Source organism: Eschscholzia californica, unplaced genomic scaffold, assembly GCF_041429995.1.
Source record: "Eschscholzia californica isolate CP2 unplaced genomic scaffold, dmEscCali1.0.p SCAF_3, whole genome shotgun sequence".
Taxonomy (NCBI): domain Eukaryota; kingdom Viridiplantae; phylum Streptophyta; class Magnoliopsida; order Ranunculales; family Papaveraceae; genus Eschscholzia; species Eschscholzia californica.
In genome coordinates, this window is record NW_028238420.1 from 59150356 (window position 1) to 59172434 (window position 22079).

General features: G+C 35.7%; 3 protein-coding genes across 3 annotated transcripts; all 3 read left to right on the top strand.

Annotated features, from left to right (window-relative positions):
- Positions 1 to 311: 311 nt before the first annotated feature.
- On the top strand, positions 312 to 961 carry LOC147552559 (uncharacterized). The gene is made up of 2 exons (XM_086668638.1): positions 312 to 557; positions 719 to 961. The coding sequence occupies exons 1-2, from the start codon at positions 312 to 314 to the stop codon at positions 959 to 961; spliced, it is 489 nt and encodes a 162-aa protein (XP_086524764.1).
- Positions 962 to 4931: 3970 nt separating this feature from the next.
- Positions 4932 to 6298, top strand: LOC147552560 (uncharacterized). Its single transcript, XM_086664895.1, has 2 exons — positions 4932 to 5859; positions 6180 to 6298. The coding sequence occupies exons 1-2, from the start codon at positions 5001 to 5003 to the stop codon at positions 6206 to 6208; spliced, it is 888 nt and encodes a 295-aa protein (XP_086521021.1). The 5' UTR covers positions 4932 to 5000; the 3' UTR covers positions 6209 to 6298.
- A 5855-nt stretch (positions 6299 to 12153) lies between these two features.
- Positions 12154 to 12507, top strand: LOC147552561 (uncharacterized). Its single transcript, XM_086668639.1, has one exon. The coding sequence runs from the start codon at positions 12154 to 12156 to the stop codon at positions 12505 to 12507; it is 354 nt and encodes a 117-aa protein (XP_086524765.1).
- Positions 12508 to 22079: the final 9572 nt, after the last annotated feature.

Sequence of the window (22079 nt, forward strand, 5' to 3'; positions counted from 1 at the left end):
AGGCAGCAACTCGTGAGATCCACTCAAGCAAAGTCGGTCGGTCCCCATGGATAAACAAGACTTATGATTTTATGTGATCTTATGTATTTAATAGTTGTAGCTTTCATGTATATCTAAAACTCCTATGTAACCTATAAATACCCATTGATTATGATGTATAATACACAACAAAAGGTTAAACTCTAAAAGCTCTCTCTCTCTCTCGTCACCTCTCTTACTCTCTCTCTCTCTCACGACTTCTCTCTCTTATTATATCATATAGGACAACTCTTCTTCACATGGTATAAGAGCTTAGTTCGACTTTTTTTCTAATGACGACTCCTACTGACGATGCTTCCTTTGATTATTCTCCTGCTTCTAATTCGGTGTTTGATGTACACCATTCTGATTCACCTACTACGGTGCTTATCACTCCACTTTTAACCGGAGAAAACTATGCCTCCTGGTCTCGTGGTATGAAGATGGCTCTTCGAGCCAAAGACAAACTCGATTTTGTAGAGGTTCCATTCCAAAACCAACTCACCCTGCTGAGTTACATTCTTGGGAAAGATGTAATGGTTTGGTCATCAGTTAGATTATCAACTATGTTTCCAGAAATTCGATCATCAATTTTTTATGATAATAATGCAGAAGATATATGGAATAATCTTCATGATCGTTTTTTCCAAACGCTCCAAAAGTCTACCAATTAAAGAGAGCAATTTCCTCTTCGAAACAGGAAGGTTCCGATGTTTCCTCTTATTTCACGAATCTCAAATATCTTCAAGATGAATTACAGTCTCTCATGACAGTAGATTCGTGTATATGTGGTCAAGGCAAGTCTCTCCTTGATCGTACAAATCAGGAACGTGCTATGGAATTTCTTCAGGGTCTCCATGACAGATTCTCTGGCATTCGTAGTCAAATACTTAATTATCATGGATCTCTTTCCGTCAATCTTACATATTCACTCCATTGTTAAACAAGAGGAGATTCAACAGAACATCATGGCGGACACTTCTAATGGACCCGATGTCGCGGCTCCAGCAGTCGACCCAAATCAATGAACCGAATCGACGAATCGGTCTGACCAACCCTTTCGGTCAGACCCTAATCGGCCGAAGCGGCAACAACCATACTGTGATTAATGTCACATGCACGGTCACTTACGAGCTACGTGTTATCAGTTGCATGGGTATCCACCCAGGTCAGGCCCGCCAAACAGACCCCGCTCTCGTTCGAACCCGATGGCTGCTACATTAACCGGAGATCCGACCCAAACAGGGGCGCCTTTAGCGGCGTCCCTATCACAAGACCACAGTACTAGGCCTTGCTCTCCTTGCTCGATCAACAACACATGTCTGCAGGCACCTCCATCGTCCCCTCCAATGGATCGGTTGATCCAAATACTACAAGAAAAGTTAGGTGTAGCGACCAAGTTTTTAGCGATGATGTGTAATTTGTCGGTAAAAGTAAAATTCAGCGATAGAGTGACTAATTATCGCAAAAAAATAATTTTAGCAACCGTTTCAAATTTTCGCTGTTAAAATCGTCGCTAAAACTGTGGAGAAAGTTATATATTTCCTCCCATGTCCTCGATGGGATTTGGCGACGTAATTTAGGGAGAACATAGTATTGTATTGTTGTAAGATTTATTTACGACTAAGTATTTCTTTGGAGAAAATAATTTCTGCCACAAAATAAATAATCACAACTAATACTGTATAATATAATCATAAACATGACCAAACAAAAATAAACGCAGACTTTTGAAGGGTCAATTGACTTTTATTTTTTTGTGTTGAAAGAGGGTCAATTAACTTGGTTCCAGACTTCATCTACTCACTCGCTCAACCTAATTGACTTATCCCATCCGTGTAAGTCTTCCATTTCAGATTCATTAAAACTCCCAATAAATAATTGGGTTAATTCTATTTTGGCCTCCCAAAGATGACCAGCTTCCAGAATAGTCCCCTAAATTATTTTTCCGTGAAACATTAATATCTCATTTTTGTGTTACCAATTTTACCCTTCTGACCTTAATTATCTACTATTTATGGTCTCAAAAACATTAACTAATAAGTCTTGTCAATTCATTACGAACTTTCTTCTTTCTCTAAACAATTATTTTTCTTTTCTTAGTTAGTGTTTCTTCTCTCTTCATATCTTCAGAATTTCTTACCCACATCTTCATCTTCAATATTTACACCATCTTTATCACCACTCTAGCAAGTTGAAGATTGATTATATTTAGGTGAAGAAAAGGTAAAGATTTGTTGCTTCAAAAGGCCTAATCTAGAGAGAGAAAGTATGAAGAAGGAAAAAAAAAATCAACTAATCTATAATCCACAATTTTTTTAGGGTTATTACAATTAGAATGTTGAAGATAAAATAAATGTGGAAGAAGATGATGTTGAAGATAAAAAAGATATGTTTATGATGTTGGTGATGAAGATAAAAGAGAAATGATTAAGATGATGACAAGTTCATCTCTAGAGATGATGATGAAGATAAAAAAATTGTTGAAGATGATGATAATGAAAATGTTAAAGGTGATGATAATGAAAATGTTGAAGATGATGATGAAGATGAAGATAAAAATAAATGTCTAAGGTGATGAAGGTAGAAATGAGAAGATGTTGAAGATAATGGAGGAAATGAAAAGGATTAATTAGGAATAATAAAAAAGAAACAAAATTGTTGAAAGAAAATGGTAAAATAATGAATCACATGATTTGTGAATTGTGATTAATGATCTTGGGACCATAAACATTGGGAGTAATGACAGGAGGGTAAAACTGGTAATGAAAAAGAAAAAGGAATAATGTGTAATGGTAAATATACGGAAAAGTGATTGAGGGGGCTATTTTGGAAGTTGGTCATCTTTACAGGGCCATTTTGGTGATTTAGGGGGCCGAAATGGAATTAACCCTAAATAATTTGATTGTGTTTGGCTTGATAAACGACAAACTCGGATGTATCAAAAGGATTTCCTTTGCACAATTACTCTTAGTTGAATGAGTATTCTCGAAGTCATGTTTTGAATCTTCACTGAAGGTGGAACTTTATGACCGACCATCTGTGATGACTTAATTTAAGAGCATCAGGTTTGTTCCCTATGTTACAACTTTATTTACTTTTTATTACTAATTATTTATCCCTATTAGATCAAAATATCTGATTAATGTTTTGTCCTTATTTTATATTTATTTTTGAAAAAAACAATTTGGTTGTGTTGATCAAATTCTTTACACACTTTTATAACTATTAGTGTTTCGCTTATGGGTTCTTAATCATTTTGGGTTGTGTCATGCTCTAGTTATAAACATGTTTTTGAAGATGTCTTCGTTGGTTTTAGGTATACACACGTTGCTCAAGCTTGCTCTCCAGAAATTCTATGCTATTGTTGATGCATGTGCGAGGAAAAGAAGCCTATAAGGTACTGGTACTCAATGATGTATTATAGGTTCGACAATGCCTACCATTTTTCCTTCTTTGTTTGTCAAGGTGCCATTAGCTGTATATATCTCTTTTTTAATATCTTCTCTTCTTAATTGTTTAGTTTCTCGTAATCTAATAACTGCTCAAATGCTTATCTAATGTCTTCAAAACTCGAGAGAGTATGCTTCTAAGTTTTTGGTATATCTCCTCTTATAGGTGTTGGTCCAAATATGACATCTCATTTAAGATACGTACTCCTATCCGTACTCTTATTCTTTATTCCTCTATGTTTGACTTATCTTTGCTCACTTTGTTTTTATTTTCAAGACACGATTATCATATTTTATTGTTACTACGAGAAGCCACGCTCAAGGTAACACAATTTGTCACCATCCCCATGAGATTCAGAAGTTAAATTTATTGCATAACTTGATCTATTTGTTTGATGATCAATTGATCATTTTGTTGCAGAAAGACATGGTAACTGAAGAATTACTTACAATGGTCATGATTCAAGAGAACTAAATGTGTACAAAGACAAATTAGAGCAGATAAAGAGTGATGACGAGAACTTCACAAGGATGGTGCATAGTCAGATTGTTTAAGTATCAGATTGCATAACCGCTCCGACACTATTACTTTGTTGTTCGTAGAAGTTCTTTAGAAATGACTATTACTTAAATTTTTTTTAGTTCTTTTAGTCTTTTACATGGTTTTACTTTTGAATTGTTTATGATGTATTAGGTATACTCTCGAACCACAAGGTTGTTTTTTTTTTTTTTTGATGAAAGACACAAGGATATATGGTAATGGATTAATTACCGTATATTCTTGATTACCATATATTCTTGATATCCTTGCTCACAAATCACCAATATATTATCACATTATTTGTTACTAGATATATTTTTCTCAATAAGGATATAACTATCCTATATAAGAAGTGTAATGTCTCAATAGAAATAACATATAGAAACAAATTTCTTCTCTTCTTTTTTTCTCTTCCTTCTTTCATTGGTGTTTAAACATGGTATCCGAGCCAAGTTTACTATGAGAAAAAAGGAAGGAAAAAAAAAACCCTCCAAATCATAGTTCCATAGTATTATTCAAAGAAAAGAAAAAAAAAAAAAACTCAAATCCTAACCCTTTTCTATATCAAAACCAAAACCAGATTCTTTTCTTTCTTTCGAAGACCATAATATCAATCAAATCCCTTCAAAGAGATTCAAAAAAAAAAGGAGACATAAAGAAGAAGATACAAAAGGAACTCAGAAGATATTGTTCAACTTGTGCAGAGTTATCCCTTACCATCTTCAGAGTTCAACCAATAGTTTGTTTTTTTTTTCTTTCTCCATTGTATTTTCTTTAGTAATTTTTTTATTCTCTTTGTATCCTTGATTTAATAAGTATATCCACCATATATAAAAAAAAAAAGGAAAAAGAAAAAGGGAGAAAAAAAAAGGTATAAGAAAAAAAAAAAAAAGAGTGACTCCCATATCCCAGTTGTTATTCAGTCAGAAGGTGCTTTTAATATTGGTGTTCTACTTACTGAAACAAATTATGATATCTGGTCACAACTAATGGAAATGCATATTGCTGAACGAGAAAAATTGGCTTACATCATGGGTACCACTACACAACTTACTGAATCTGATAAAGGTTATGATAAGTGGTATGCTGAAAATCAAAAAGTGAAACGCTGGCTTTTGATGTCTATGTCTCCTGATATCATGAAACGTTACCTTCGTATACCTACTGCGCGAGAAATTTGGAAAACCCTCTCTACTGCATTTTTTGATGGTAATGATGAAATACGGGTCTATTCACTTCATCAACAGGCATTCTCTGCTAAACAAGGGTCTAGATCTCTCTCTATCTATTATGGCGAACTCACAGAAATTTTTAGAGAACTGGATCACCGTGATAAAGTGGTCATGAAAGACCCAGATGATGTGACAATATACCACAAATCCATTGAACGGATTCGGGTTCATATTTTTCTTGCAGGACTAGATAAAAGCTTAGATCAGCTTCGCCGTGAAATTCTACGACATGATCCTCCTCTGAGCTTGGAGGCATGTTATTCATTAGTTCGTCGTGAATCGGTTCGAGCTACAACTCTAAATATAGATAGTGACATTTCTGATGCTTCTGCTATGCTTTCACAACATCGACCACCACAATCATCCCAAGATCGGTCAAAATCCATCAACTACAAAAATTCTCATAATTCTGAAAAATCTAACTTGAAATGTACTCATTGTCATCAAACAGGGCATTTAAAGAATCGTTGTTTTGAACTTATAGGCTATCCTGACTGGTGGGATCCTACAAAGCATCGGAACGCCAAAAGGCCTTCTACTGCTGCTATTGCTCAAACAAAACAGGATCACACACCTTCAACGTCTTCCGCATTAATCACCACTACTACAACTGAAGGTACGGTTTTAAACACCTCTTCACATGTTTCTAATAATGCATGGATAATTGATTCCGGAGCAACTGATCATATGACATTTGATGTCGGACAAGTCACAAACTTTCGATCTTCCTCGCAAAAATCTGTCTCCACAGCCAATGGGCATACCACCTCAATACTTGGGGAAGGATCATCCCTTCTGACTAATACTTTACATCTTGATTCTATCTTAGTTGTTCCTTCTTTAGATTATAATTTATTGTCTGTCTCTCAAATTACTTCTACTTTATCATGTATTGTTATTTTTTGGCCTAATCATTGTGTGTTTAAGGATATTCAGACTCGACAGACGATTGGTTATGGTGTTAAGAAGGGGAAGCTCTACTATTTGGATTTGGAGTCAGAGCATTCTAATCGACTACAACATGCATTGGCTGTTGAGACCACTAATTCCCATAAGAGACTAACTGAAATAAATCTATGGCATCGACGACTTGGTCATGCCTCATTTGGTTATTTAAGAAAGTTATTTCCTAATTTATTTATAAATTTAGATGATTCTTCTTTTAAATGTGATGTGTGTGAACTTGCGAAAAGTCGTCGCACTTCATACCCTTTGGTTTTGAATAAAAGTCCCCTTCCTTTTATGGTAATTCATTCTGATGTTTGGGGGCCCTCAAAAATCCCCAGCCTAGGAGGGACACGTTGGTTTGTTACTTTCATAGATGATTGTACTAGGATGACTTGGTTATGTTTGATGAAGTCTAAATCTGAGGTTAACATGTTGTTTCAAAAATTCTATAAAACCATTGAAACACAATATAATGCTCGAGTTCAGGTGTTACGTAGTGATAACGGTGGTGAATATCGTGACGCCCAACTTCAGAATTTTTTGGATTCTAATGGCGTCATTCATCAAACCACCTGTCCAGGAACACCACAACAAAATGGTGTAGCTGAACGCAAAAATCACCACTTATTAGAGGTTGTTCGCGCTTCCTTGATTGAGGCTCACATGCCTTTATGTTACTTGGGAGAAGCTCTTCTTTCTGCTGCATATCTCATCAACCGTGTACCATCACGATCTCTTAATTTCAGCACACCATTTGAGACACTTGCTAATGCAGTTATTGCTCCAACGGTATCTAATTTGCCTCCTCATGCCTTCGGTTGTGTTGTTTATGTTCACACCCGAGCAGAAAGTAAGTTAATGCCACGCGCTCTAAAATGTGTCTTTGTGGGATATGCCCTTCATCAAAAGGGTTACCGGTGTTACCATCCTCCCACCAAACACATGTTTGTTACTTTAGATGTTGTCTTTAATGAAGAAACTATGTATTTTGCTAAGTCTGAATCTCAGGGGGAGTGTTTTGAGAAAATTCAGACTTTAGAATATAATCTTGAGAATAATGAGGTAGGAATTTCTGACCAAATGGTAGGCAATTTAGAATTAAGTGGTCAAGATACGTGTGACCTTGAGAACAATGAAGTAGAAGTTACTGACCAGTTAGTAGGTCAGTTGGATCAACATAATCAAAATTCAGATGTGAATGGTGATGACTTGCTAGACACAGTGAATACAGAAGAAAATGAACCAGAACAAAATGATCAAGTCTTGAATCATTATGATAATGGGCATCCAGAAAGACAAACAGTTCCAGAAAGTGAGTCCGAGATTTTTCCTATCAATACACAAAGTCAATCATTGCGAGAGGAGGTTCAATCTTCGACACCTGAGCCATTCCGGAGACAGTTGCCAGAACGTGTCAACAGAGGTATGCCAAAAACTTTATATGAACCTCAATTGTCTAGTAAAGTAAAATATCCCATGAGTCACTATGTATCTACTCATCGTTTATCAAAAAATAATCAATCATTTGTCAATCAATTATCTGTTGTAGCTATACCTAACAATGTGCAAGAAGCATTAACTGATCCTAAATGGAAAGCAGCAATGAATGAAGAAATGACATCTTTACAAAAGAATAAAACCTGAGAATTAGTAGATCTTCCTACCGGGAAGAAGACAGTTGGATGTCGGTGGATCTTCACCGTAAAATATAAAGCAGATGGTACAGTGGAACGTTTTAAAGCCAGATTAGTTGCAAAAGGATATACACAAACATATGGGATTGACTACACTAAAACATTTGCACCTGTAGCGAAAATCAACACTGTCCGAGTTCTATTATCCTTAGCTGCAAATTTTGATTGGCCATTACAACAATTCGATGTAAAAAATGCATTTCTTCACGGTGAGCTATCTGAAGAAGTATATATCGATCTTCCACCTAGATGCATGATAACTGAAAAGCAAAAACAGAAGGTGTGCAGACTAAAGAAATCGTTATATGGACTAAAACAATCGCCTAGAGCTTGGTTCGGAAGATTCACCAAATCTATGACAACATTTGGATACAGACAGAGCAACTCAGATCACACACTATTTCTAAAAAGGCAACACAGAAAGATTACTGCACTTATTGTTTATGTAGATGACATGATAGTAACTGGCAACGATCCAGAAGAAATGAAGGCTTTGCAAGAATACTTATCCAGGGAATTTGAAATGAAAGACTTAGGTCCTTTGAAATACTTTCTGGGAATTGAAGTCTCTCGTTGTGATAAAGGAATATTTTTATCCCAAAGAAAGTATGCATTAGATTTATTACAAGAAACAGGTATGACTGCCAGCCAACCAGTGGACACTCCATTAGAAGAAAATCAAAAATTGTGTATTGAGACAAATCAAGTGCCTGTCGACAGGGGGAGATACCAAAGACTTGTTGGAAGATTAATGTATCTCGGCCACACAAGACCTGATCTTGCATATGCTCTAAGTGTCGTCAGTCAATTCATGCATAATCCAGGAGAACAACATATGAATGCTGTTATGCGAATTTTGAGGTATCTTAAATCTGCTCCGGGAAAAGGAATTTTATTCTCCAAAAATACAAATGAAAGAGATATCAAAATTTATACTGATGCTGACTGGGCAGGAGCAGTTGATGATAGAAGATCAACTTCAGGATATTTCTCTTTCGTAGGGGGAAACTTAGTGACATGGAGAAGCAAGAAACAAAATGTTGTTGCACGTTCTAGTGCGGAATCAGAATAGAGAGGAATGGCTTCAGGTATTTGCGAAGCACTATGGCTGAAAAATCTCTTACAGGATTTAGGGTACCCCCTAGAAGATCCTATCCAACTTTATTGTGACAACAAAGCAGCATGTGGTATAGCTCATAATCCGGTTCAACATGAAAGAACCAAACATGTCGAGGTTGATAGGTTCTTCATTAAAGAAAAACTTGACGAAAAGACAGTAGAACTTCCAAAGATTCGGTCTGAAGACCAACTAGCTGATTTACTCACCAAAAGCGTATCTAATCAAGTGCTTAAAAAGTTTGTGGACAAGTTGGGCATGTGTGACATATATGCGCCAACTTGAGGGGGAGTGTTGACATTTGTTACTAAAATCAAGAATATATGGTAATGGATTAATTACCGTATATTCTTGATTACCATATATTCTTGATATCCTTGCTCACAAATCACCAATATATTATCACATTATTTGTTACTAGATATATTTTTCTCAATAAGGATATAACTATCCTATATAAGAAGTGTAATGTCTCAATAGAAATAACATACAGAGACAAATTTCTTCTCTTCTTTTTTTCTCTTCCTTCTTTCATTGGTGTTTAAACTATTAGGTATACTCTCGAACCACAAGGTTGTTTTTTTTTTTTTTGATGAAAGACACAAGGTTGTTTTATCACATTAGTAGTTGAAGATTATATTTTTGTCGCATTATTTAAATCTTATTTAACTTTGTCTTTGAATATTTATTTTATTGTAATATTGTATGATGTTGTTAAAACGAATCTATTTAGTCATTAAAAACTTTTACCTCGAAAACTTACTTCGTCCTTAAATAATTCGCTAGTAAAAGTAATTTCAGTAGCAAAATAATAGTAATATCGTAAAAATTACGAGATCAATTTTATTTACAAACAAAAATTTGTAACAAAAATATTTGGTCACTAAACTTTTATAGGGACCAACTTTCTAAAAAATTATTTTTTGGGGACAATATGTTTTTGTTGTTATTTTCATTTCCAGTCAAATCATTTCTTTCAGAAAAAAATTAGAGATGAACATTTTTCGCCATTATCTTTGGAGATGGGAATATTTGTCGCTGATAATCAGTGGCGAAGTCATAAATTTTTATGTGCGGCCGGGGCACTTTTTAGTTAATGTGAATGAAAGAATTCCATAATATACGATCAGGTAAGAATCAAAAAGCAAATTCTCAACAAAGATTTAGTTAAAGTTAAGACATTTCATGGATTTTGACGTATAACAAGTTATATCTTTAATTTTCTAACTAATATGGTTCGGGGATCTTTCCCCCAACTAGGAACCTAAAAGGTATTAAAATAGAAAACAAAGAAAGGGAGAGGGAGATGAAGAGATAGCGGTGAAGATTAAGATAAAACGATGGAGGAGACGATGAAGGGGAAGTGATTGTAATGGAAGAAAAGATGAGAATAAAGTTTTCTTTCTAATTATAACATGTTCACTATGAGAAATCTGACAAATGCATAGAAAAGACAATTTTGAATTCCAAAATACAAGTCAAAGAAAAATCCAACAAGATTAAAATGTTAGAGGTTAGTTAGAAAAATAAATTTATCATCTCTACTAAACTATTTTAATAAGTCGATAGTTTTGAGGAGGTCAAAATTGAATTAGCCCAATTAATAAGAACCAAATTTAGCCCAACATAGTCTTCGTAAGGTATTTTTATAAGCAATCATTTCAAACCAAAAAGTAATTCATAAAACGCTAAGTAGTAAAAGTTCTAAAAAACATGGTGGCGTGCAGATTCAATCCATGACCTTTATGTATCGGAAGGAGTCAAACCTTCCACTGTCTGAGCTAGGTAAAGATCTTGCATGAGAAACAGAAAAAAAAATACATATGCCATAAGTTGGTTGGTGCAATATAACAAAAAATGACCCACAATAGGATTGTGGGGGCACCTGCTCCCACGGCCCCTATGTAGGCCCGCCCCTGCTGATAATACTTTCAGCAACAACACCATTTTGTTGTTAAAAAGAATTTTCACGACTAGATATTTTTTGTCATAAAAAGTATTTTATGTGACAAAATAATACTTTTCCCGACGAGACTATTACGACCAAGTGACGACAAAATTTCTTTTGTCCATGATAATTTTTTTCGAAAAAATATACAGTTCAGCGACAAAAGAAGTTGTCACTAGAAACATTTTTTCTTGTGGTGATTAATCTAGTTTCTTCTTTGAAAGAAAGTGAAATGCTAAGGAAGATAAGAAAAATGAGGGATAGGAAGTAAAAAAAATAACAAAACCATAAGAAAATTAGAAGAAGAAAAGGAAGGGACGTAGGGTTCCAATAACCTAGCGCCACCATTTCTTCCTCTTCTCGTTTCTACTACTGTCTTTACTTCCTCATATCTTTCCCAACACCAACATCATTATTTAGAGTGGGGGAGAGAAAGGGAGGGTGATAGAGAAAAAAAGATAGCAGTGGTCGAAAATGGTGGTGGCCAAGAGGAGGTAGTTGGATTTCAGAGGAAGTGAAGAACAAAAAATGTTGTTGTCCCGGATATTCACAATTTTCTTTTGAGATATTTCTGTTTCAATAGAATTTAAGAAACTACCCGGCAACTCCTTAACTTCTCTATCCCCTCAACGATTTCTCCCCTGTCTCGGACATCCGCGGTCCGCCCCTAACCAATTGTTGTGTGAAAGAGAAATCGTTGATGGCTACCATTTACCCGAACCTCTTCTTGGTGGTTGTGGTGTGCTTACTTGTGACTAGGAAGATTTTCTTTAGTTTTGTTTTGTCTATTTGGTGGATAGAGAAAAACATTAAGAGGAGAAATTATGGAGTTGTGCTTTGTCTTGAAATCTCATTCTCCAACCTCATATAGGTCTAAGTGGTGGACTTGCCTTAGCTTACAAAGATTCCCTCAAGTTTCCATTATACACCAGACCCAGACATGGATAAACTAACAGTGAGAACATCTTTCTCCATAGCTCATTTGTCCATGATTTCTGTCTATGGGGAGCCAAACAGCAAGAACAAACAAACATTTTGGTAACTTTTTAAAACTATGTGTGAAAACAAGTTAGATATAGAGTCTCCTTACTTGGTTATTGGAGACTTAAACCTCATCCTACACCCTCTGAAAAGGTAGGAGGAAATAATCTGACATTGACTCAGATTCACCACCTGACCTCAAACCTCCTAGACTTGAATTTAATGGAAGTCCCATATCAAGGATCTTCTTTCACCTGGACTAACAACAAAAGCCCTTCTGGTCTTGTTCAGCAGTTATTAGACCGTGCTCTGGTTTCTCCAACTTGGTTTGATCACTTTCCAGATACCCTGGTAACAAACCTCTCAAGATTAGAATCTGATCATAATTCCATCTTGCTTACTACATCTATTCATCACGAGAGGAAGAAAAAACTTTTCAGATACAACCCCGACTGGAACAAAGACCCTGAGTGCTCTTCTCTGATTGGTGGTTACTGGCAAAAACCAGTTGCTGATCCTGCATCTATTTTGGTTCATAACAAACTTGTTCATTTGCAACCACTTCTTAGCAAATAGAACACCTACCACTACAATCAATTAGTTCACCAAATCAGCAGCACCATAGACAAGATTGATAAATGCAAGGACAAAGATCAATATACTCTCTTGCTCAATTCTCTTAATTCCTTACTGGATGAGCAAGAATCCCACTGGAAAAGGAAGTCTAGAGACAACATCATAACTCTAGGTGACCAGAATACGAAATATTTTCATGCTTTAGCTTCCTCAAGAAAGAGAAACAATCACATTAAGGGTCTCCAAAATGCAAATGGAAAATAGATAGTGGATCCTCGAGGAATGAACAACCTTTTAGTTACCCACTTCTCTCATCTTCTTACCACCACCTCACCCATCACAGACAATTCAATCAAATCCCCTTTTCAACCCATCATTACCACCCAATCAAATGATCTTTTAGTGGCCATTCCCACAGCAGAAGAAATAGCATTAGCAGTTCATCACCTAAAAGCAGAGAAGGCCCCTGGCCCTGATGGGTTCTCAGCATCTTTCGTCCACCAAACTTAGGATGTAGTTGAAGATGATGTTACCTCTATGGTTCAAGAGATATTCCAAAAAAGAATCATCCCTTCTGCTATTAATCACACACATGTAGCACTAATACCAAAAACTAGAACTCCTCAGACCCCTAGTGACTTCAGACCTATTAGCCTATCAACACTACATATAAGATCATATAAAAGATCCTGGCAAATAGGCTAAAGACACACCTTGACAACATCATCATCCCACGTCAAAGTGCTTTTGTTCCGGGTAGACAACGCACAAATAACATCATTATAGCCTCTGAGATAGCGCATTCCATGAAAAATATGAAAGGAAACCAGAAATATTTGGGTCTCAAGCTTGACATGTCAAAGGCTTTTGATAGAATTGAATAGAGCTTCCTTCTCAATATCTTGTCTAATCTAGGGTTCTCAGATGATTTTTGTTCTCTGATTCATCAATGCATTTCCACCACTTCCTCCTCTGTTCTTTTTAATGGTAGCCCAGGCCCCTCATTTCACCCATCAAGAGGCTTAAGGCAGGGAGACCCTCTCTCTCCCCCTATTTGTTCATCATTTGTATGGAGACTTTAAGTAGAATGCTCCAACTAGCCCAATCACAAGGAGACATACAAGGTTTTAAGGCTTCACCCACATCTCCCATCATCACTCACCTTTTCTTTGCACATGACTGCCTCCTGTTCCTCAAAATGCATATACCATCTGTCAATAACCTTCTTAACCTCCTGAGCCAATTTGGGACTGCCTCTGGTCAGATGATAAATTTCCAAAAAAGTGAGATATTTTTCAGCTCAAATGCCCATCACAGACACTGTAAATTGGTTTCTAAGATCCTTAAGGTCAGACAAATCAACAAACAAGACCCATACTTAGGGACCAATATCTTCACTGACAGAAGTAAATCTGCTGCCTTTTTCCCTATTATTGACAAGTTGAATCAGAAACTTAGCAAATGGAAGAGTAATCTCCTCTCTCAGGCAGGTAAGGGTGAACTCCTCAGATCATCCCTAGTTGTTGTCCCCAGATACCAGAAGACTATATTTAATATTCCTTATAACATCAAGAAAGTCATGACTTCTCTTCAGAGAGATTTCTGGTGGGGAAAATCACCTCAGGTAAACAAAATATACTTCAAAAACTGGTCTTCCATTTGTAAACCTAAATCTTTGGGAGGCCTTGGTTTCAGAAATATCAATCAGGATAATCTAGCTCTTCGAAGTAAACTGAATTGGATAGCCAGAACAAACCCAAACTCCTCTTGGGTCAAATGTATGAATGCTAAATACTCTTCTCCCAGGTAATCTAACAATCATTCTTGGCAAAGAAAATAATTTAAAGAAACCAGTGTTCAATTGATGAGCACATTCTAGGTTATAGGTGATGGAACTCATGTTAACATTTGGTCTGCCCATTGGATTCCAGGCATAAAATGCTTGGAGATCCCTACAAACAGTCATGGTTTCAACACTGTCTCCCAGCTCATTACCCACTAGAACTTGGGACCATAATGCCCTCTCCCTTCTTTTTCCAGAGGACATTAAGCAAAGAATACAAACTATCCCTCTCAAAACAAATGTTGATACTCAGAAGTGGGAACCTTCTGAATCAGGGATATATTCTATTTCGTCCTACTATAAGTTCCGCATCCACAACCCCTTAAACACTCCTATTACCAACAACCCCACCGTTCCAATCCCCCCTATTTGGAAACCTTTGTGGAAGCTTCGATTAACCCTAGGATTAAAATCTTCCTCTGGAAGTTGGCTCAAGATACTCTCCCTGTAAATCTTAAACTATCCACAATGGTCATCAATATTTCCCCTCTCTGACCCCTGTGCTCTTCAGCTGATGAAAGCCCAATCCACTTCATTCAAAATTGTACAATTACAAAAGAATTCCTCTAGCAGATCTCTCCAAACTTAGCTCAATAGGGGGAACAACCAAATTTTATCTTGTGGTTCAATCACTTTCTTCACCTGGAATCAAACACAGACCCCTCAACTTCTCTCAAACCCTTAGAACTTATCTCTACTGCACTATGGCACCTATGAAAAAGAGATGTGATGTAATCTTTAAGGGACATGTCTTAAATATCAATTTCCTAGCCCAGACTACTAAAGTTTTCATACACATTCAAACCAGCAACCTCAAAGCTTACCCACTGTCTCTAAACCTCCCCGCACACTGGCAGTCTCCCTCATCAGGGACCATCAAAATCAATTACGATGCCTCCTATAATGCTAAATCTCTTAAATCATCTTTGGCTTTTGTGGTTCATGATAACACAGGTACCCAACTCGCAGGAGAAGCAAAAATCTCCTCCAACAGATCAGTAGACGAAAGCAAAAGTGAAGCAGCTTTGATGGGCATTTTGTGGGTGAAAAATCATGGAGTTAGGAATCTTATTTTGGAAGGAGACTCTCTCAACCTTAACAATTTTTTGCTGAGTAACAAGAGCATGACCCACTGGACAACAATGCATGTAACTAAGGAAGTCAAGCTTCAAACTTTTTCTTTCACTTCTATCTCTTTTTTGTATGTAAATAAAAAGTTAAATAGCAAAGCCCATGATGCTGCTACGACATATGGAATCACCGAATCAGAGAGAGCAGAATTCAACCATATGAGTAAGGTCTGGTCCTCCTCAACCCATTTAATATACTCTTGATTGATAATGTTGGTTTGTCTATTTTCCTCATTAATAAATTAAGGTGGACATAACCTAGATCCATCAATGAGATCATATACTCTGAATTTCTTAAGCACTGGTAAGAATAGAATCTTCCATGCTAGATAATTGTCAGATTGTAGCTTAATAGGTATAACATTACCCATTGTATTGATTGACAATGATGTTATCCTAGGAGCCTCTATTAAAAATTTAAAACTTGAAGAAAGGAAAAAAAAATTGCAAAGAAAACTGTGAAAAAAAAAACTCTATATTGTGAGTGGCTCATACCATAGTAGAGTAATTCTCATTATATTATTGAATGGAAACAATGCCTTTATATAGGCAATGTGATTAGGATTTACATATGGAAAGATAGGAACTGATAAGTGGATTTTTTGTGTTCTTTCTCACTCTATAAAATAATTACTTGGATCTGGTTCATCTCTAAACAATAACAATGGAGATTGTCTCTCTCTATTGCTGCTTCTAATTAAGTTTTGAATTTGGAATTTGGTATCCAATTTGGAAGGAAATATAGTAATTTGACCTGCGTTTGTTAATGAAAGGTTTGTGGATGCCTTATTACCACGCTCTTTTGCCAATTTAAGCTTTTGTATGTTTGTGATTTACACTCTTGTCATCATCATGTTGCTGATGAGAATGGAACTGGCCGTGAAGATGGTGGTGGTGGTAGTCGGTGAAGATGAAGTTCAATATTAAGATGATGTGGTGGTGGTTTGTGGAGATGGGATGGTCACAATGGTGGTGGATGAGGATTGGTGATGAAAGAAAGAAGAAGATGGTATTGAGTCGGAAATTAAAATGCAAATAAGGGTATTCTAATCCCGATTCACACGTGCAGTTCACACACTTTCAACTTAACTCCGAGTTGACAGTTTCCGTCGACGTGGGGGTGTAAATCAAAAGTTCAAAAAAAAGGGGGTGCAGTCCTAATATCGATATAAAAGTGGGAGTGAATGTCAAAATCTCCCTTAAAAAATAACAGGCAAACTGCAATAGCTTCAACAACATCTAGATAGCTTTAAAAGTCAAAATCTCTTGCAGATAAGCAAAACTAAGGTATTCCTAAGATCTAGTCAGATGGCCGAGTTGGGTGCTAGAGAGTTGCGGAAACAATGGTGGTGGATGAGGATTGGTGATGAAAGAAAGAAGAAGATGGTATTGAGTCGGAAATTAAAATGCAAATAAGGGTATTCTAATCCCGATTCACACGTGCAGTTCACACACTTTCAACTTAACTCCGAGTTGACAGTTTTCGTCGACGTGGGGGTGTAAATCAAAAGTTCAAAAAAGGGGGTGCAGTCCTAATATCGATATAAAAGTGGGAGTGAATGTCAAAATCTCCCTTAAAAAAAAACAGGCAAACTGCAATAGCTTCAACAACATCTAGATAAGTAAATACAAGCTCTCCTGAACAGTACTTTCATGAGCCCGAACATTTTGTATTCGAACTAAACGTTATTTATGGATCACTTTTTTATCGGTAAAATTACTGATCATGTTCACTATTTAACTTGATTATTTAGTTAACACATATCCTTATTGTTTGAGGAAATTCCAGTCTACATAGAAAAGAAAGGGCAGAAATAGAAAAAATAGGGCCAAAAACAGAAAGGCAAGGCAAGCAACTGATTTAACACGCTCTATTAGATGAGCTTGTAACCTTCTCAATCACATCATTGACGTCCGATGGCGTAACATTGTGGGGTACGCAGTCAAACGCTCCTGCGTCCATACAACTTCACCAAAAAGATACTGAGTCAAGACTTTGTACTTATAATAAGGTATGGAATATAATTTGGCACTTACATTTTAGTCAATTCATCGTCTGCTTGACGGTTTACTGGACGGTATAGAACTATTACATAAGCATATCTAAGACACATATCGTCCTGCAGAATGAAAATTTATACTCAGAATTCGTCACACCAAAGTAATATGGTCAACTGATAGGCAAGTTATCATCCTGCAAAAATGAAAATTCGTCACACCAAAGTAATACAATCAACAGATAGGCAAGTTTGTACCTTACAGTAACTCAGAAATTGAACCGTGGAAGACCGAAAAGCTATCTCGTAATCAATGAAAATCACGAATTTTTTGTTGTTGTCAACCTAGAAGAATAAAAGTGATCTACATTTAAAGACCTAATCACGACAATGAATCTAGAACGGGGAAAAAAAATCACCTTAGGTTGCATCATGATATTTCGCCAGTCTTCAAGACTAGGATAAGCTTCTAAGACTGTGTCGAATTCTTCAACTATAGACACGAAAGGACTTAGTAAAAATAATGCGGCAAAAGAAACACACTGTACAAAATTAACAGGACACATGATTACATTGGTTGAATAGGTCTTTAGCCAGTGTCGTTTGCATAACACTTTTGGAGGAATATTCGGAACTTATTATCATGCCACTAACATTGAAATCTGCAGAAAATCATTGAGATTCAGAACTAACAATCATCCCACTGACGTTAAAATCTGCAGAAAATCATTGAGACTCAAAACCTTCATTACTATAGAAACTTACACTGTTGTTGCTGTCGGTTTATAATTTCACCACAGGACTGCTTTATCTTATATATTACATCCCAAACTTTATATGTAGATAGAGGTGTGGCAACACAAAGAAAGGCTCCTTCGTCATGGCATCTACATAAAAACCCTTTAATCCTTTTTTTTCAAGAAAATAAACGAAAACCTGAACCATGTCTCGAAAATTACCTCGAATCAGCCCAACTGTCATTCATTGATGTAAGCATTACTACGAATATATGTCTCAGATTTGGGTTGTTCTACAAATTATGGTTATCCCATTGATTATCAATAACAGGACAATTTTTTTAAAAAAAAACAAGAGTTTCTAAAAATTTCTATGTTAAGAAATTGAGTCTTTAAATTAGTTGGTTACCTTAATCCGAATGAGGGTTTTAATGCTTATGAAAGTCCTTTCGAAATCAAGAAAGACAACATAAATGTCTTGATCCTGAAAATTCAAAATGCATAAGCAATTATACAAATAAAAATTACCGAATTTGAAAAAACATAACCTAAATAACCTTATGATGTGAAGAAATATTTCTTGAGTTCCTCATTAATTGTTGATCATGCCATTGCGTCAAATTGTGGGTGAAATCATCTTCTGAGGTTATAGAAACGACTGGAAGAACATAACATTAACTAAGAGAAGTAAATGAAATGAAAAATTCAAAAAGCATGAATTTGGGCAATACATACATGTTCTGAACAGTTGTTTAACTTGGGAAGCAGAATTAAGATTTAGCATCCATCTATTACTGACCATCAATGCGTGAATCTTGATTTCAGTCATTATTTCGAAGAACTAAAGAGAGAAAGACGAGAGAGAGAGAAGATTGCTAGAAGTTCAAGTATATAGAAAGTTCAATCAAGAACGAATAAAATAGTTATTGTGAATCATTTTTTTGTGTTGAAAGTTATTGTGAATATTTAATCGAATAAAATAGTTATTGTGAATCTTTAACCGAATAAAATAGTTATTGTGAATCTTTAACCGAATAAAATAGTTATGGTCAACTGGATAGTCCAAGAGACCAATTGACTTTGACCAGTCTTGGCACTTTTATGGCATCGGACTAGTTAGTCCAAGGCCAACCGATTCCGAGGGCATATGCCCCCAACACCTTATTTTTTTAGGCGCAATTCTTTCCTAGCTATATGTGTTACTATCTGTCACTGAATTACTAAGATCTAGTCAGATGGCCGAGTTGGGTGCTAGGAGAGTTGTGGAAACAATACAGGGATAGATAGTAACACATATAGCTTGGAAACAATTGCGCCTAAAAAATAAGGTGTTGGGGGCATATGCCCTCAGAATCGGTTGGCCTTGGACTAACTAGTCTGATGCCATAAAAGTGCCAAGACTGGTCAAAGTCAATTGCCCTCTTAGACTATCCAATTGAACATAACTATTTTATTATATTAAAGATTCACAATAACTATTTTAATCGTTCTTTATTAAACTTTCTATATACTTGAACTTCTAGCAATCTTCTCTCTTTTGTCTATCTCTCATGTCTCTCTCTCTTTTCTCTCTCTAGTCTCTCTTCCTATCTAGTCTCTCTCTAGTCTTTCTCTATTTCGTTCTCTGAAAAATAATGACTGAAATCAAGATTTACGCAATGATGGTCAGTAATAGATGGATGTTAAATCTTAATTCTGCTTCCCAAGTTAAACAACTGTTCACGACATGTATGCATTACCCAAATTCCGGCTTTTTAAAATTTTCATTTCATTTACTTCTCTTAGTTAATATATGTTCTTCCAGTCGTTTCTGTAACATTAGAAGATGATTTCACCCACAATCAATTTGACGCAATGGCATGATCAACAATTAATGAGAAACTCAAGAAATATTTCTTCACATCAAGAGGTTATTTAGGTTATGTTTTTTCAAATTCTGTAACTTTTGTATCTATAAATGCTTATGCATTTTAAATTTTTAGGATCAAGACATTAATGTTGTCTTCCTTGATTTCGAAAGAACTTTCATAAGCATTAAAACCCTCATTGGGATTAAGGTAACATCTAAGACTCACTTTCTTTACATAGAAATTTTTAGAAACTCTTGTTTTTCTATTAAATTATGTCATGTTAGTGATAATGAATGGGATAACCTTACTTTGTGGAACAACCCAAATATGAGAGATATATTCGTAGTAATGCTTACATCAATGAATGACAGTTGGCCAGATTCTAGGTGATTTTCGAGACATAGTTTAGGTTTTCGTTTATTTTCTTGGAAAAAAAGGATTAAAAGGTTTCTACGGAGATGTCATGACGAAGGAGTCTTTCTTTGTGTCGCCACACCTCTATCTACATACAAAGTGTGGGATGTAATATACAAGATCAAACAATCTTGTGGTGAATCAATAAATAGACAACAACAACCGTGTAAGTTTTAATAATAGTGAAGGTTCCGAGTCTCAATGATTTTTGCAGATTTTAACGTCAGTGGGATGATTATTAGTTCAAAGTCTCAATGATTTTCTGTAGATTTCAATGTCAGTGGCATGATAATAAGTTCAGAGTATTCCTCCAAAGGTTCCAAGTCTCAATGATTTTTCACCGAAAATGATTCTTCCCCAAAGAACTTTTCCGAAATCCGATTTTTCCCAGAAAAGTGATTTTTCTTTGAAAAATCTCAATTGATGCACACAATCACCTTTATTGGGCCAGGAAGACCATTCTAACTTTACTTTAAGAAGAAATAAAGTAGGATCCAGAAGTTAATACTAACACTGATATAGTCCTGAACAATATGACAGGTTTTCGACCATACCGATCTGCTATGATGCCCCACTAGACAGAAGTCAAAGCTCTTCCCAACATAAATGCAGCACCTTCGAGAAAAGAGGAAAGCACAATCAAATTAGCTTAGCTAGTTATTTTGATGAGTTGGATTCTTACGATTTATCTCGTCGATGTGAAGCTGCAGAGATAAAGATGCTTACCTATATATCCTGCGCAATATTTCCTCCTTTTTTGCGATATGAAGGTCAATCTCTTATCTACATGAAACGAAAACGAAGCTGAAATCTTGTGATAGAATAAAAAGTAATATTTTTAATGGAAACCAAACAAATGCTATTTGCAACATATTTTTTGATTTTCCACTAAGAAAACCCTCCTCGGATTTGTCCAATGAGAAAATCAACTTTCAAATCGAACTGAAGAAATAATTTGCTGAATGAAAAGCACATCTAAGAAAAAATGTCAATGGATCTCAAAAATAAATACATACCATGAAATATAAAAAGGGAAAGAGCGACGATATAGGCAATGCTGAAAAGGAAAACCACAGAGAGAAAGAGTTCTATCAGTATGTATTATAGAAACATATAAAATCCATTTATATATCAATTGTCTATCCTAACAAAAACAACTAAGCTTCCTTAAACCTACAACATTTCTTGATTGATTTTGCTCAAATGAGAGCTACCAATTCATAAAATGCCCTAATTTAGAGACAAACAGGACAACAACAAGCTACTAAGTAGCCCCTATGCACAGTTGATGGTTTGTGGAAGAGAAATAACTCTTTCTAGTGATGAGGAAAAGCAAATAAAATTTGTGAATCTAAAAGACTAAGCTCACCATAAAGATTAACAAACCTAGAAATCTTGCACCATCAAAAGACTGCTTCGAAAAATTAAAAACAGCATAAGATTTCACTAAAGAACTAACAAGTAATAACCCTCATACCCATTTCCTAAATACCAATACCCAATCATCAAAACTTCCTAAACAAATCAACCATTCTTCAAAAACTAAGACCACATTCTAAGATTTCACTACAAACTAGTGAATACCCATACAATATTTCAAC